This window comes from Pseudorasbora parva, chromosome 3 (genome assembly GCF_024679245.1).
Source record: "Pseudorasbora parva isolate DD20220531a chromosome 3, ASM2467924v1, whole genome shotgun sequence".
NCBI classification, from domain to species: domain Eukaryota; kingdom Metazoa; phylum Chordata; class Actinopteri; order Cypriniformes; family Gobionidae; genus Pseudorasbora; species Pseudorasbora parva.
This window is the reverse complement of record NC_090174.1, coordinates 14594814-14613478: the sequence shown is the minus strand read 5'-3', so window position 1 is coordinate 14613478 and position 18665 is coordinate 14594814. Positions and strand designations below refer to the sequence as shown.

The following is an 18665-nucleotide window of genomic DNA, read 5'->3' as shown; positions in this document are numbered from 1 at the left end:
TCCCGGTCCACTGGGGTTTTCTTTTCACATTAGTGCATAGGGCTTCACTTTAGTGTCAGAGCCAAGATCACTAGTTGCCACAGTTCTCTTGCGTCGGTTTTTACAGCATATCTGCAATACGGGAGTGGTTCATATCCCTAGTGAGATACCGAACAGATGTTAGAAAGAGAACATTAGGTTACTTGCTTGACCCCTGTTCTCTGATAACAGAAGTGAGGTATCTCACCTCACCGCCCTTCTTGCAGGTTACACGGTGAAGAAAGATATGCAGAGAATGAGTTATATACCAAGGAGGCGGGACTCCCTGATCGCTGTAGCGATTGGTTTTTCAGTCTGACAGACGTGGTGTAATTGGTGCTTACACAGTCGGTCACGCCTGGAGGCGTTCCCTTAGTGAGATACCTCACTTCTGTTATCAGAGAACCGGGGTTATGCAAGTAGCCTAATGTTTTATTTGGCAGAAGCGCTTTACTCTTAGCAGTGTAAACATGTCACAGCAGCGCTGAGTGAACACACAGAGTAACGCCATAACGTTTTAAACACACTTAAATGTATCTAATACGATAAACAGAGTTTCTTTACCTTTTAATCATGAGCGGAAACACGGAAGTGTGGGCGCCCGGCGACTCACTGTGTCCTGTCCCATCATAATAAAAGTCCCGGTGCTCGTGAGGCGGGTATTTGTGTAACAATCGCTCCAGCAGCCGTGCTCAGCTCCACAACACTCGGTCCTGCTCTGTTTCACACTACAGTAACGTTAATAACCGCATGATTAACATGATTTTTGCCTGATTCCTTTTTTCCACCGGCTGTGAGGTAAAGACTACATGTCCCAAGATGCTGCGCTCAAACTTTGCGTCATCAAGCTACGCCTTTGTTTTGAATAGGCAACCTTTAGTGGACGGCCTTCATATGGGTGGTAGTCATTGCAGGTGGAACAGTGACAGATTTTATACAGAAGTCATGAAACTCATCCTGTTTGCATGCTATTATTTATTTTAAATTATTGTTATAAAGTTTTAAATATAAAATGTAATATATTAATGTGTCCAATTTTGGTGAGCTCGTGCAAATTGTAGCCTCTTTTTCGGATTTGTAGTAGAGATGAGTGGTACCTGGTGGGGTCTTCTGCTGTTGTAGCCCATCTGCCTCAAAATTTGTGCATGTTGTGGCTTCACAAATGCTTTGCTGCATACCTTGGTTGTAACGAGGGGTTATTTCAGTCAAAGTTGCTCTTCTATCAGCTTAAATCAGTCGGCCCATTCTCCTCTGGCCTCTAGCATCAACAAGGCATTTTTGCCCACAGGACTGCCGCATACTGGATGTTTTTCCCTTTTCACACCATTCTTTGAAAACCCTAGAAATGGTTGTGCATGAAAATCCCAGTAACTGAGCAAATTGTGAAATACTCAGACCAGCCCGCCTGGCACCAACAACCATGCCATGCTCAAAATTGCTTAAATCACCTTTCTTTCCCATTCTGACATTCAGTTTGGAGTTCAGGAGATTGTCTTGACCAGGACCACACCCCTAAATGCATTGAGGCAACTGCCATGTGATTGGTTGATTAGATAATTGCATTAATGAGAAATTGAACAGGTGTTCCTAATAATCCTTTAGGTGATTGTATATTTTATAATTACATTCATGCAATTACAGATTTTTTTCACATTAAAATACTACAGGCTAATGGCATTTTGGGATTGTGCACTTTAATTGCCATGAAAATTATGCCGCAATGCAAAAAATCATCACAGTTCTAAAAAGAGACGTTATTTTTGACTGCATTTTCTTTATTCCAAATGTAATTTCTTGTTTTATTTAATTTGTATTTATTTAACCTTTATTTATCCAGGTATACTGTTTGAGAACCACTTCTCATTTACAAACATGATCTGGCTTTATGATAATGGAGTGAAATATTTTATAGACATTTCTTATCAGTTTTCATTAGATTTACCCAGCTGCTTTTTGTAATGCATGGAAACAAAATAAAAAAATATAAATAAAATACAGTTTATCGAATGTTATTTATCACTGTATAATTTATTTTGAATTTTCTTTCAATTCAAATGATGTAACAAAGACACAACATTTAGTCCAGGTAAGACTGTTCTTTCCCGTATCACTCTCCATTAATATGTATTTGTTCAAATTTCTTCAGATTATGAACTGCAATCGTATACTTAGTGTTACTTGTTTTGTCTGTCTTTTTTTAAGAAACCCCACCACCGGATGACAAAGTTGCGGTATGTTTTTATATAGAGTGGTTAAAAGAATATTCAAGGTTAAATACATCTTGAGTTCTACTGACAACATCTGTGGCCTGCTGTCATTTACTATAGAAAATAGTTTTTTTCAGTTTGTACTGACACTGGAAGTCAGTGGGGCCAGCTTTCCAGAGTTTGAAAGCAAAAATATGACTTTTGTTTAACAGCTTCAGTAAATAAGGTTTATTTGATCTGTAAAATTGTCTAAATGTTTTTTTTTTTTTTGTTTTTTTTTTTGAGGTGGGGTTGCTTTTGTAGGTGGATGAGTTTTTCTCCAAAGGCTTTCTTTGTAAGAATTATTTTTGTTTGTGTTTGCAAACTGAGAGAGTAGTCAAATTATTCTCAGTGGTAATCAACAGCAAGCCTCAGATACTGTTGACAGGGCTTAACATATATTCACCAGGAATATTCCGCAAAATGATTTTTATATTATTGGACAATTTACGTATGCAACAATATTGTAGAAGCAAATTATTTCAATATATAAGTGACTTTCTTTGATACAATGTTACTTCTATAAATTAGTTTGATTAACTGTGCTAAATTAATTCAAATGACCAAGAATTGGAGATGTGCTTAATGGAGTAAAATCTACTGTGTTTTTATTTTCTAGGTTTACATAGTTGTTGGGATAGCTGGAGTTGCTTTAACCGGATGCATCCTTATGTTAGTTTTCCTCAAATATGGTAGAAGCTCTAAATTTGGTATGAAAGGTAAGTGCATCATTTAAATCTTTTCACTTTTGTCTACAAAATGGACCCAAATTGACCTTAATACATGAATACCTAGCATACGATGTTCGCATATATGTTATTCCAAATAAATAAATTGTTTTAGTAACATTTTGAAGGACTTTTTATACAACACAATTTTCAACTAAAAACTGAAAACTTTGTATGCATTTTTGGCCATGCATTTACACAAAAAATTAAAAAAACGTTAAAAAAAAACAGAAAAAAGAGTGATACCGATACCATGATAGTCTCCATGTAAGCAAAAACACACACAAAAAAAACACAAAATTGTTAAAATGGTGAAGTCATGCACATGCATATTACGTGTTCAGTCTATAGAGTGGCGCAGGTGATGTCCCTTTGTAGGCCATCCTTCGAGAAAAACCTAATCGGATATTCCCATAGGCTTTTGAATTATCGGGAAAAAAACAAGTTCTGTGATCAACAAAGGTTTATGATACTTACATATTTTGTCCATCCAAGATCCAAGAAAAATATCATAGATGAACACAACTTTTATGAATTTTGTAGCCTTAATGCAGTCAACAGAAGTAAAAGGCTAAAGGTAAAAGCTAGACTAGTTAAAGGTGCACTATGTAGTATTTTTGCTGTAAAATATCTAAAAACCACTAGGCCAGTGTTATATATTTTGTTCAGATGAGTTCTTACAATATCCCAATTGTTTCCAACTATTTGTAAATTCTGAGAAAATTGCTATTTTAACCAAGGAGCTGGGACATCTGTGCATAGCGTTTGAGGTAGTCGCCTGTCAATTGCACCATATCTGCGTTACCCATTGGTTTCCGGTTTACTCTTAGCAGTGTGAACAAGTTTCACAGCAGCCGCTGAGCGAACACACAGAGTAACGTCATAACATAATTTTAAACACACTTAAATGTATCTGTAATAACGTTTGTGTATGTGGGTGAGGAAGAAGACAACAGGGATCGGCTGGCTGGAACTCGAGGCTGTTTATTTACTTAATAACTCAGGTAATTAGACAATGTGCACTTCGCACTGTTCAACTCAGTCTCTCTCAAAAGTCTCTCCGGTTTCTTTCAGCAGTTCCCCTCTGCGTGTTTTCCAGCTCAAGTCCCAGCACGCTGTGTAGTCCCATCTCCGGTCCTCATCTCCTGCGTGGCTTATAACCTGTCTCTCCACGGCAATTACTGAATCAAAAGACAGGTGTTCATTGTTTGCCCGATTCACTTACGTGCCGCTTGTCCTCTGACTCTCTCTCCCATCACAGACCTCGCTAAACCACGCCCCCCTCGCCACAGTATCTAATATGATAAACAGAGCTGCGTTACCTCATACTCATTAACGGAAAAGCGGAAATAGCAACTGCGACTGTGTACCGTCCCATCATAATAAAAGTCTGCTGCTCAACATTCGCTCCAGCAGCCTTGTTTAGCTCCCACAACACTCTGTCCTGCTCTGCTACATACTATAGTAACGTTAATAATCCCATCCATGAACAGGAGTCCTGTCCCAGATTCTTTTCCACTGGCTGTGAGGTGAAAACTACATGTCCCAAGATTCTGCGCTCAAACTTGGCGTCATCAAACTACGCCATTGTTTTGAATAGGCATCCTCTAGCGGATGGAAAAATGACATAGTGCAGTTTTAATAAGAGCACAATTATGAGCATAATGAGGCTGTAAATGCGGACTGAGCTTACCTTTTCGGCATGATGGCGTTTAATCTCTTGGACTGCCTCTGTAGTCCCATTTAGTTACTTGTTAGGAACCGCCTTTTTCAAGACACGTTCAAACAGTTTCAAAAAATCACGAGTTGGGTAATACTGTTGTATTTTATGTTGTAGAATAAAACGTGAAAGTGTGTTGAGTTTGTGTTCAACAAAATCCCATAAAAAAAACTTTGACTTCGGGACGAGGGAACCGGAAGTGCTAAAATGCACAAGCATTTTGGCCTACAAAGGGATATCATACCTGCACCACTCTATAGATGCATAGTGTTTCTTTACAAAGTGACATCACCAACTACTGGCCTGGCAGCATAATGCGATTTTCAGTCATTTTCGCAGATCCATGTTAAAGGGGATTTTTAAAAATATAATGCTGTCGTCTAAATGCGGAAAACGCAACAGATTTTTTTTTTTTTCAATTTCAACAACATCGTTATTGTGTAAATGTACGCTTATTTAACTTTCAGGTCTGGCTCTGTTCAAATATGGAACGTCCGCTTTTCACTATCCAATCAGTTCTCATTGGAAAAAAAAATGAAAAAAATGTATTGGCAGGCAGATAGCATTATTTATTACAGTAACATACAAATATACAAAGCTGTTTCCAAAGAAGTCGGGGGACTGTACAAATTGTGAATAAAATGTTATGCAATTATTTACAAATCTCATAAACTTATATTGTATTCACAATAGAATATAGATTACATATCAAATGCTGAATGTAAGACATTTTGAAATGGCATGCCAAATATTGGTTCATTTTGGATTTCATGATAGATAAAAGTTGGGACAGGTAACAATAAGAGGCCGGAAAAGTTAAATGTACATATAAGGAACAGCTGGAGGACCAATTTGCAACTTATTAGGTCAATTGGCAACATGATTTGGTATAAAAAGAGCCTCTAAAGCCTAGTTCACACTGCCCGATTTTTGCCCCGATTTTGAGTCGCCGACAGGTTTTGTGAAATCGCCGACAAATGCCCGAGATCACAGGCAAATCGGTGCTCGTGCACACGAGTGACAATCACGCAGTATGAATGATCAAAGACGTGATCAGAGAGAATCGCCGACGAGTCGCCGACGCCGGTGAGATATTTGGCATGCTAAATATCTGGACCTGTCGGCGATTCAAACTGCTGCTGTGTGAACAGCGTTCTGACTGAAAATTACACCGACAGCCAATGAGAGAGTGAGATACAGATACAGATACAGTGAGGTTGAGGGAGGAGTTATAGAGCAGAATTTCAGTATTTTAATAGATATATTTACAATTCTATCAAACAGAAATAAAGGCCAAACATTTGCACATCCAGCCACAGCAGCAGCACATTAAATAATTATTTATTTACCTCAAACTGTCTTTGCAGAACAAAATCCTGGCTCCCTCTGTCTCTCCAACAATTTCTTCCGCCATAATCTTTTTTCTTTTTCTCCACAAATCAGCGCACATACAATTTGAAGAAAACTTTGTGCAGTTTATCATTTTTAATAACAATTCCAAGTTTCGCGCGAGAACTCCAGTCTGATGCACGTGTGATCTCGCGTTGTTTACTTGTCACATCGCACGTGTGTTTGGGAAACACCGGAGAGCGAGAGAGTTGTCGGCGATTCTTCCTCTTGTTCAGTCATGCAGTGTGAACTCCTCTGTCGTCAAACCATCGTGCAGTGTGAACACAGCAGTGACTGAATGATACCCCAGATAGTCATGCAGTGTGAATAGAGCAGTGACCCGACGAGTTTGAAAATCGTGCAGTCTGAACTAGGCTTAAGAGTGGCAGTGTCTCTCAGAAGTCAAGATGGGCAGAGGATCACCAATTCCCCTAATGCTGGGTGAAAAATAGTGGAGAAATATCAGAAACGAGTTTCTCAGAGACAAAATGCAAAGAGTTTGGTTATCATCATCTACAGTGCATGATATTATCTAAAGATTCAGAGAATCTGGAATAATCTCTGTGCATAAGGCTCAAGGCCGGAAAACCATACTGGATGCCTGTGATCTTCGGGTCCTTACTGCACTGCATCACGTACTACTATAATGGAAATCACTACATGGGCTCAGGAATACATCCAGAAAACATTGTCGGTGAACATAATCCACCGTGCCATTCGCCATTGCCGGCTAAAACTCTATAGGTAAAAAAAGCCATATCTAAACATGATCCAGAAGCACAAACGTTTTCTCTGGTCCTCAAAGTGGAAAACTGTTCTCTGGTCAAACGAATACATTTTCTTTTCTTTTTGGGTGAAAACTGGGACACCATGTCATCTGTACTAAACAGGACAAGGACAACCAAAGTTGTTATCAGCACTCAGTTCAGAAGCCTCCATCTCTGATGGTATGGGGCATGGGCAGTTTACATATCTGGAAAGGCACCATCAATGCTGAAAGCTTTTAGAACAACATATGCTCCCATCCAAACGTCATCTCTTTCAGGGAAGACCTTGCATTTTCCAACATGACAATGCCAGACCACATACTGCATCAATTACAACATCATGGCTGCGTAGAAGAAGGATCCGGGTACTGAAATGGCCAGCCTTCAGTCCAGATCTTTCACCCATAGAAAAGATTTGGCGCATCATAAAGAGGAAGATGCAACAAAGAAGGCCTAAGACAGTTGAGCATCTATTAGACAAAAATGGGACAACATTCAGATTCCTAAACTTGAGCAACTTGTCTTCTCAGTCCCCAGACGTTTGCAGACTGTTATAAAAAGAAGAGGGGATGGCACACAGTGGTAAACATGGTCTTGTATCAACTTTTTTGAGATGTGTTGATGTTGTGAAATTTAAAATCAACTTATTTTTACCTTAAAATTACACATTTTCTCAGTTTAAACATTTGATATGTCATCTATGTTGTATTCTGAATAAAATATTGAAATTTTAAACTTTCACATCATTGCAATCTGTTTTTATTCACAATTTGTACAGTGTCCCAACTTTTTTGGATAATAATATAAATTATAATATTTATTAAACATAATTATATTATTGTCTCCTCTTATAATAATGAACACATTTGTATGGTATGGTTATTCATGTGTATCGAACACGTGAATCCTTTTTTCCCCTATGGATTATTGTATTGTCTGTGTTTTTTTGCCCTCTCCACCAGGCTCCTCATCTGTCATCAGCAATGACGACGACTCGGCCAGCCCGCTCCACCATGTTTCCAATGGCAACAACACGCCATCTTCCTCGGAGATGGGCCCAGATGCTGTTATTATCGGAATGACAAAGATTCCAGTCATCGAGAACCCCCAGTACTTCCGCAACCCTGGCAGTATGCTGAAGTCCGACACTCGTGAGTTGCCGTGGCGTGCTGGGCTGTCAGTGGCCCCACTCCATCCTCTGCAATATATTCCAGGCTAGGTTGCCACTGGTCAGTTGTCATAGTAACCTCCCCTTCTATCACCATGACAATGATATCAGGGTTGGCTGACGCTGTGTAACTTAATCACTGTTAGGCTGTAAATTTGTGCAAGCATTCTTCATTTAAATTTCAGGATCCAATACAATTGATCTGTATATCATACCAACACCTGATCATTCATTAGTGGTGTTTGCTAAGGCAAGCATCCCACAGGGCTGCTCATAAGTAGGGTTAAGGTAATTTTATTATTGCATGTTACTGGTCTTATTATAAATGATTAATCCATATAAAAACTATTTTTGACCTCTATCTTTAATGCCATAAATTACTCTTCCTGTGATATGAGTCACTTCTCTCTGCTAATGTATGCAAGGCTGTGCCAAGGATATTATCATTAACTAAAGGTAAGACATAAACTAAAACCATTAAAAAAAATGACTTACTTGAAATAAAATAAACATTAACTGAAAAAAATAATAATAATAATAATAGTATAAATGACATAAATCCCACAACAACATTACTAAACAACTAAAATTAAAACAGAAAATAAGATATTAAATCATTAATAATAGTATAGTAACAATATAAAAAAACATCTATAATAATATATCTATGATTCTAAAATAACAATAGAACTTGCTGCAGTGATTAAGCCCTACGTTTTCTCTCTGAATTATGTAAATAGTAAAGTAGTCAACTTCACCCCAAATAAAAATGTTAAATGAATTACTCACCCTCATCTGGTTCAAACCTGTAAAACTTCCGTCCATCTTCAGAACACAAATGAGGATCTTTTTGATGAAATCTGAGAACGTTCTGTCCCTTCATTGACAACTACACTACTACCACTTTGGTGCTTCAAGATGTTCATAAAGAGTTCATAAAACGAATCCATATGAATTGAGCGGTTTAGTTCAAATTTTCTGAAGCGACAGATTGAATTTAGGCTTTTGTTCACATATATGCATTCATCAACTCACATATCAGTTATGGTAAATGGAAGCTCAAGCCGGGTTGCTTGATGTCCGAGAACCAATTCTTGTGTAATGCAGCACCGTTGAGATTCCACAAGAACCAATTATTTTTTTCTCTTGCGTCAAGCATGTACAGCTGAGCTTCTGTTTATGTACACTGGTCAATGTTTAAATGTGAATAAAAGACTAAACTAAATCTGGTTTGGAATGACATTTAGGGTGAGTAATTAATGACAGAATTAATATTTTTAGGTGAACTAACCCTTTAAATTATTTTCAGTTTGTTGGATGATTAAACCCCATAGATGATTAGACAACACCCTGACAACTGCCCACAGTGCCCTAGTTTTTATATGAACAGCCATCCGCAAATGGTTTTCGAAATAGTAAATATCGAGTGTTCGTTTTGCAGTTGTCCAACACATAAAGCGACACAACATTCTGCTAAAAAGGGAGCTTGGAGAAGGGGCTTTCGGGAAAGTGTTCTTGGCTGAATGCTACAACTTGTCTCCTGACCAAGAGAAGATTTTGGTGGCTGTTAAGGTATGGTATAGTTACACAACAGTAACAAGAAATTAAATAAACAAGTAATTGAATCTCTCTCTCTCTCTCTCTCTCTCTCTCTCTCTCTCTCTCTCTCTCTCTCTCTCTCTCTCTCTCTCTCTCTCTCTCTCTCTCTCTCTCTCTCTCTCTCTCTCTCTCTCTCTCGCTCTATATATATACATGGCTTTCTTATCTCACAGACTTTGAAAGAGGCCAGCGAAAGTGGGCGTGCAGATTTCCACCGAGAGGCGGAGCTCCTGACCAACTTACAGCATGAGCACATTGTCAAGTTTTATGGCGTGTGTGTAGAAAGTGACCCACTCATCATGGTGTTTGAGTACATGAAACATGGAGACCTCAACAAGTTTCTCAGGTTTGCATGAGAGCATTCATCATCAACCACAATTACAGGTTTTATAAACATTGAAGTTTTAGGCAAGTTCTGGGTTACATAAAGTTAAAGGGACAGTTCATCCTAAAATGTTTTTTTCCATCATTTACTCAAGTTAAAAGTCATAGTTTTGAAGCAACATTTGTCCTTAGATTTAAAGCTAGTGGGGTCCAAATCTACCTTTTCAAAATATTGTATGTGTTCTGCAGAATTTTTTTTTTTATATGTAAAGTTTGAGTCTAAGTAAGTAAAAAAAAAAAAACGAATTATTGTTTTACATGATTAATGATGCATTTATCAAACTCATTTAATTTAAATGTGTTATCTGCTTTCTAATCTCCAACATCTTTCATACTCATGATAATATGCACATGATCATACACATACTCATACATCTCTCTCTCTCTCTCTCTCTCTCTCTCTCTCTCTCTCTCTCTCTCTCTCTCTCTCTCTCTCTCTCTCTCTCTCTCTCTCTCTCTCTCTCTCTCTCTCTCTCTCTCTCTCTCTCTCTCTCTCTCTCTCTCTCTCTCTCTCTCTCTCTCTCTCACACACACACACACAGGGCTCATGGTCCAGATGCGGTGCTGATGGCAGATGGACAGCAGAGTTTGCTGGTGGAATTGACACAGCCTCAGATGCTGCACATTGCTCAGCAGATAGCAGCAGGCATGGTGTATCTGGCTTCACAGCATTTTGTGCACAGAGACCTGGCCACACGCAACTGCTTGGTGGGAGAGAACCTGCTTGTCAAGATAGGAGACTTTGGCATGTCCAGAGATGTGTACAGCACCGACTACTATAGGGTAAGTTTGGGTTACCTTGGAAAAGTCCATATCGCATTGGTCCTTTTAGGAACCCAAAATCTACTACAAATTTCTTGTTTCATAGAACACAAGATGCAAAGAGTGCTACTGGGGTATTGTTCAATTTGCAAAAAACATATGCAGCCAAGGCACTCGAGAATGGAGAAAAATATAAAAACTCTTTCTTCATGGCTATAACATTTTACTCCTTTTTCTTTTAAATCTGAATGCATAACTAACTACATTATATATGGTCAGACAGTAATCAAATAATTATATAAAATGAAATATAGTTTGAAGTGGCAGATTTACAATATGAATTTTTCACCAGTTTGTACACAATACATATCCCAAAATCCTGATTTTGTGAATATCAATGTTAAATACTGACAAAAGGTAGGTAAGAATTGGTTAAAAAACTTTTTTTTTTCCAAATTTGTTTAAACGTTCTTTATATAGCAATACATAATTAAAATGTAAGTACTCTAAAAAAGAAAGTATAAAATTTGAGTGTCTATAGACCTCTCACGACTGTTTTAAAGACAGCTCATTATTTCCAATCACTCCACCTTCTCCCTTCTGGGCTCTTTCCAAAGCCACGCCCCCAAAATACATGAACCGACCGCTCAGCTGGAAGACGCATTATTTACCTCAGACGAGCAGTGTGCATGTAGTCACATCATATCAGAATCACATGAAATAAAAAATGTAACTTTATCAAAATGAATATAAACAAATAAGATGTCTTTTAGTACTCACTATCAAGCTAGAATACTGATACTGGTAAAGTTTAAAATATAATTGTGTTTAATTCGGCAACAAGCTAGTTATATTTATAAGGCAAAGCTAAAAACAATAACATCAGTTATAGTGTGATGAAGATGAATTTCTTGTAAGATTCATAACATATACTGTGTTTTGCATGTAAGAGTTTCCATGATGAAAGCATTGTTGAGTAGTAGTAGCTAAAGCTAACTTGGTTCTAAAAAAAGTTCCTGGATGCGGTGTACTAGCTTTTACACATGCATTTTATCTAAAGTTACATTTTACGAAATTCAACACGGCACCGATCAACTTGAGCTAAGCATATTGAGTATTTATCATCTCTACTAATGGCTAAGTGTATAATATTGTAACTTTATGCTAAGTAATGTTAGCAATATTAGGCAGCTACACGTGCTAGTGATACATGCTTCATGAAAACATAAACCAAAAAAATGTATAATCAAAATGAAAGATTACCTGTCCAGCAGAAATACAGCCAGCAAAGAGTCATTTTTCACCCGCTTGAGGTTCCTCAGTTTTCGACATCGTTGGAAAGCCACGCACATATTTACTCGCGTTTGATTTCTTTGTTTATCCAAGGACTTCTTGTGTTTATTGCAGATTAAAAAGTCTAGAGTCACTCGATTTTTATACTCTCTTTTTCAGAGTACTTACATTTGAATTATGCACTAACATATAAAGAAAGTTTAAACAAATTTGGACAAAAGTGTTTTAGATCATTCTTACCTACCCTACCTTTAAAGGGATATGCCACAATTTTTGTCATATTAAAATATGTTATTTCTTTAACTTAGACAAGTTGACACATACTTCTCTCGTCTCAGTGCATGCACTTAATCGCTCTGATGCGGGGTGACATTTTGATAGCATTTAGCTTAGCCCACTAAGCCCAGTTGATTCACTATCGTACCAAACAGAGATCAAGTTAGAAGCCACCAAACACCTCCACATTATCCCTATTTAAATACAGCTCTTTTCTAAGCGGGTTAACAAGGATAACTTTAATGTATGGCGGAATAGCACTTTTGAGAGTACTTTGACTTGGCGCAGTAAAAAGTCACACCTGAAAAATCCTCTGTTTGGTACCATAGTGAATGAACTGGGCTTAGTGGGCTAAGCTAAATGCTATCAGATCGTCACCGCGCATCAGAGCGATTAAGTGCACGCACTGAGATGAGAGAGGTATGTGTCAACTCATCTTAGTTAAGGGAATAACCTAGTTTAAAGCAAATTTGTAAAGCCAAATGGAATGGAAATAAAATGGACCGAAAATGTCCTGTACTATTATAGATGGTATTTTAAATATAAATTATTTCTGAATATTTTAGAAATTAAATCTGGAGGCTTAATAAGGATAATTTAATTTTTAATAATGAAATCGTTGAAGTGTGAAATGTTTTCAAATGAAATATTCACATCTTAGATTAAAAAGGAATGCAGAAAGCTAGAATAAACAGGTTTTAATTTTAAGGTGTTTTTATTTTTTATAAAAGCAGAGGCTCTGTTCTTTTTTTTGGATATATTGCATGTTCAGATATTCATACAACAAAACATTCTGGGGGGCATGAAACTTATTATAACTATTCTATCTTAACTAACTTAACTATTATCAAAAATGCTGGCTTGGCTTAGCCTGACAAGCCAGACCCACATCAAGATGTTTGGTCTGGAAACTCACCATTGACAGGGCTCAATCCGAGGGGCGGGATAAACGGTTGTCTTTCAAACTCCTTCTGCACTCGATAGAATGCGGTACACCAACCAGAGCAACGAAGGTGAAGCAGAGCTCGTTGATAGATTAAACATTTGCCGTATCCGGTCGGCAAAACTCAGAACACATCTTCCCTTTTTAAAGGGGTACTTCAGCGCTGGGAAGATGAATCTGTATTTGAACTGGGTCATCAATGCAGTAGAAATGTGAAATAATTTTTGAATTTGGTGCCTTCTAGACTGAGAAAAGACAGAAAATGTATTTTTGTCCCATGGGGATGAAAGACTACAATTCCCAGAATGCTTCGCTGCCCTGTGCCATTCCCAACGCCACCAACTTGATTACAGTGACTGAGTTAGAGAAGACACTACAATTAAAAACTGAACGTGTCTGTTCAATATAATGAGTGAGTCACCGTGCGAGTATCACAGCACTGAGCACTAACTGCACAAATGATGAGAGCTGAGGTAATCGCGACTACACTCGCGGCATACGTTCACAACGCGAGTTCAGTCTGGCGCGTTTCAGTTCATGCCTTTACAAGCTTAACTTTCATAGAAATTAATTTGAGAAGTTAAAAGACTTACATTGCACACCATAGCTCTGTTTAAATGAGTGCCTGCCAGCTGAGCTCTCCCTGCAAGCTGAGTGTTATCTCCCATCCCCCATGCGCGAGTTCAAAACATGCGGAAATGGCTCCCTCTGCTGGCTGTAGTCTTTAGCCTTTGGGCAAACATTCCTCTTATGATGCAAAAATCGTCAATTTGCATCATAGGAGGAATTTTTCTAGAAATAAAATGCATAAATCTCTTGTCTCAGGGAGATATGAGGGGGGAAAGCACAATAATTTGAATATACTCCAGGGTTTCTACTGATACAAAGCCATATGCTAATCGCTGAAGTAACCCTTTAAGAATGACTTCAGTGCCGTTCTTTGTTCTTTTCTCAGAGAAAAGCTTAACTCCAAGTCTTCCAGAGTCGCGGTCAAAGCTGATTCGAAAGACCGCCATTTGCCAGTTTCTGTGTTTACTAGAAGAAGCATGCAAGCGCAACTCGGCCGTCGTCATTATGGTCCCGCCCACCGACTCTATACACGATGTGATTGGCCTGGCAAGAGTTAGGCGAATACAGCTCAGAAGGGTATTGAGAGTTGCAAGACGACACTCGCGGGCAGATTAAATTTGCTGCTGCTAGGGTGCGTCTAGATTTCTAGGGAAGTGTTGGCTGGGAACATTTTTCAAAAACGCTGGTGTGGAAAGTATTACTGTGAACTAACTGTTCTCTCTCAGTTACTTAATATATATTGATAAACAGTTTTCTTCAGTGTCTTCATTTTTCTTTACCTGTTTCAGCAAAAAAAAAAAAAAGTAGCTGTTTGTGCCATTACATTGCTTAAAACTGCATTTTTTATTTCTTTGCAACATCAAACAGAATTGCAAAAAGAAAGATTGTTTTTTAAGAAAACTTTTGTTTGAGCCAATGTTGCCATGTCGTGCCGTTCAAGTAAACATATTGCAATTGTCTTTGTTGCCCCTAATAGCACGAAAACAACAACTATCAGATCCAGTCAGTTAAAATGCTGCCTGACCATACATTCTCAAACTAAACCACTGTACACTGTGTACTCAGGAACTCTCTGAGAAGTCACAGGCCTACAACAGCTCAGAGGCAAAACATTTATTTTAAAAATGGAATTTAAACATTCAGAGTCTGCTAGAGGAAATGTGAATGCAAACATGGGCACATAATGCAAATCAAGTCACCTTTATTTATATAGAGCTTTTTACAATGCCATTTGTTTCAAAGCAGCTTCACAGCGTTAACAGGAAAATAATGCAACATAATTTGATTTGGCTGTTCAGCTGCTTTGGAGAAAACAGTGGGGTTATGCAGCTCATTTCAATTATCATATAGTGTCAATGCAGGCAGATCGGTAATATAGTTATAAGTAATAAAGTGCTTTATGATTGGAGGAGAGTGAATAAATTTAGCATGTGTGTACCAAATGATAATAGTTTCCAAACACTACACTGCCTCCTTCCACTTGATATCTATCTGCCATTGGAATAAACAGGTATTCCCGAAAACTCATGGCATTTGGGTCAAGACATGAGCTGCTCAAGCAGAGCATTGACTTGAAAGTGCCACAGAGGTACAGTGTTTTACATTTTTCACATTCTTGCTTCTCAACAGTTTAACTAACTGTCTGGTCTCAGGGCACACTTGTGTGACCTAAGGTAGGTCAGTTCTAGCTTGGGTTATTATTTCCTGATCCCAACCTTTCCCGTCTTGTTCCTGACATTTCTCATTTGTCAGTTAAAGAAAGGAAAAAAACAATTATCGGTTCTATTTTGTTGAACACAGATCTGACAAATTCATAGGGTAAAAACAAACACCTAAAGGCAAAGGGCAGTATGTAAATGTCCATAATGGATAATATAACTGATCATTTTCCTTATGAACACTTTCGTTATTATGATTTTATTATGATTGATTATTATTTAAATGCATGCATCTGAACAGCTGATTAAATACTGTAAATATGAAAGTGCCTCAAAATCCAACAGTTCCCCACAGTGAGTTCTTCCAGAAAAAGCCCAGACCATCTGACACTGAAGGGCTCTCCCAATCCTGCATCCTGCCAACACAGCCGGAAACACTCTGCTGTGTCAGCAGCCGTGTGTGTGTGTGTGTGTGTGTGTGTGTGTGTGTGTGTGTGTGTGTGTGTGTGTGTGTGTGTGTGTTTGTTATCAGGAAGGGATATCAGCTTCCTCTACTGTATAACAAAAAAACAAAAGTAAAGTAAACAGGATTTTTTTTGTCATTGCATGATTTCCAGGAATCCTGCAATGCAATGTCAAGGTAATGAGGTCAAATTGTTTTAGGTTTTGCAAAAAATTGGGTATTGTGGTAACGCACTGTAGTCACCAGGCACCTGGTGGACTTAAGACTTTGCTGCAAACTGTGTTTCATATCAAGCTAATTCTCTTCTGACATGGCGTTAAAGCTCCATATGCTCAATCTGAGGGTGTCTGCCATTTATTCAAGCATGATTTTCAATGTCACAATTCTTATTATTCTGGTCTTGACTGGGTGGAAGGTTCATTGTGTGATCTAATGAATTTAGAGCAGATCATTTTGCTGTATGCACAGAAATCTCTTAAGAATTGTTCACCTAAATATGACATGTATCATCATTTACTCACCCTCATGCTATTCCAAGTCTTCTGAAGCCATAGCTTTGTGAAAAAGACTACTCCAAATGTCCAAATTGTTGAAAATATTCCCCTCTGTGTTAGCTCTCCAAACTCATTTATGCTTCTCCTTCCCCGTTGTGATTAGTCATGATATGCAAGAATCAATAGCTTCTGGTACTTGAGAGCTGTGATAGAGGGGATGGTTAACAGTGAATCCTGTCTGTTCTCCACAAAGCTAGTCTATGGCTTCGGAAGACTTGGTGAAGGCACAAAACTTGGTTTGGAATGACACAAAGGTTTATATTCTGGCTGTAATGTAAGGTAACTACTTACTGTTTAAAATGTTGGGGTTGGTACAACTACTTAGGTTTAGGTTTATTTTCTATGATATTACCTAGTTATTACCCAGTTATTAAAATTACACTACTCTTCAAAAGTTTGGGGTTGGTACATTTTTTTCATTTTAAAGTCTGTTAAATTCACAAAGGCTAATTTGCTAATTTTAAATTGCAAATAATAATTGTAAAATTGTATTTATTCCTATGATGACAGCTGAATTTTCAGCAGCCATTACTCCAGTCTTCAGTGTCGTGACCTTTCAGAAATCATTCTGAAATTAATTTGCAACATAAATGTCTTTAATATCTTTTTTTAACAATTAAATGCATTCTTGTTGTATAAAAGTATTAATTACAGCCAAATTTCTTCATTTAAATATTAATATTAAGTGTTAGATGATGACAAAGTAATATAAATGTAAAAACAAATTAGCATGCCTAATCAAATATTAACCAATTCATACAATTAAACAAATCTGTATTATTGGCAAATAACTAATACAGTACTGATATATTGTACATCCCTAAAAAAGTAGTTTACCTTGCTTATAGGCAGTTATTGAAATGCCAGGAGATGGATGTTCTTCCATCAGTCACTGAACCCACTGTGAATCTGTATCTCTTATATCAGGTGGGTGGTCACACCATGTTGCCCATCCGCTGGATGCCCCCAGAGAGCATCATGTACAGGAGATTCACCACAGAGAGTGACGTTTGGAGTCTGGGTGTGGTCCTCTGGGAAATTTTCACCTACGGCAAGCAACCCTGGTACCAGCTCTCAAACAACGAGGTAAGACATCAGATGTTAACGAATCATACATAACCTGTATTTCATATATTCTTATGTAGGGGTTTGGACGTTTTGATTATTCACACAAAGCGATTAGTTCTTCCTCATTTTCGTACTTTGTAAAAACTACTGTTTCTAGGCAGACTGATGCACCCTCAGTGAAGCCTGCATTCAGTTATCATTCTGAACTGTGTTTGTGCTGCCTCCTCCAGGTGATCGAGTGTATCACACAAGGTCGGGTGTTGCAGAGACCTCGTACTTGCCCCAAAGAGGTGTATGACCTAATGCTGGGCTGCTGGCAGAGGGAGCCCTACATGAGACTCAACATCAAAGAAATCCACAATCTGCTCCAGAGCCTGGCCAAGGCATCGCCTGTTTACCTGGACATCCTGGGCTGATCCGTTTGCCAGTATGGGTGTGTAATTGTTAGTAAGAAAGAGTGTGTGAATGCATAGTATAAAAAGAATAAGGGATGGAAAATAATTGGAATGATTGAATATAGTGCGTGTGCGTGTGTGTATGTGTGTGTTCATAAAAATGGCTTGTGCTTCAGCCTTCTCACCACATAGACTAAAGGCCTTAAAGTTGACTGTGTGCATTGCTTTGAGTTTTTCCACGTCTGGACATGTCCATATCTGTAATGCATCATTGTGTTTTCTAAAAACCCCAAGTGGTCTACAGACGGAAACATCTGATTGTTGTAAATATGCGTCAGAGACAATGTAGACCTTTTGTTTAAGAACCTTTTTGAAAAAGGTAACTCGGTTTGGGAAAGTTTACACTTGTATGTCTGTCACCATTTGTTTATCGAGGTGGACACAATTTGGACTTGATGAGGACCCAGTCATTAGCACAACGCTGATGACGCCCTGGCGACATTCTGGCAGATCGCAATACTATTCATACCGCAAATTACTGAGTAACAATCATGGAACTGCCGTTCATGTTTCATTTAGATTTTTTTAAATCTAATTTTAGACTATTCTGTGCCAAGTTTTGATGTCTAATAATGAGGTTGACGAAAGGCGTTTTTGGACATCT

At 38.1% G+C, this 18665-nt stretch overlaps 1 protein-coding gene across 1 annotated transcript in view; it reads left to right on the top strand.

The window, feature by feature from the left end:
* ntrk2b (neurotrophic tyrosine kinase, receptor, type 2b) overlaps positions 1-18213 on the top strand; it is a 36483-nt gene extending 18270 nt beyond the window's left edge. The window contains exons 10-18 of the mRNA XM_067437885.1: positions 2087-2104; positions 2221-2249; positions 2884-2983; positions 7831-8019; positions 9478-9608; positions 9809-9981; positions 10562-10802; positions 17466-17624; positions 17837-18213. Coding sequence (XP_067293986.1) covers positions 2087-2104; positions 2221-2249; positions 2884-2983; positions 7831-8019; positions 9478-9608; positions 9809-9981; positions 10562-10802; positions 17466-17624; positions 17837-18022 — 1226 coding nt within the window. The 3' untranslated portion in view covers positions 18023-18213. The remainder of the gene's footprint in view (positions 1-2086; positions 2105-2220; positions 2250-2883; positions 2984-7830; positions 8020-9477; positions 9609-9808; positions 9982-10561; positions 10803-17465; positions 17625-17836) is intronic.
* The last annotated feature ends 452 nt before the right edge of the window (positions 18214-18665 follow it).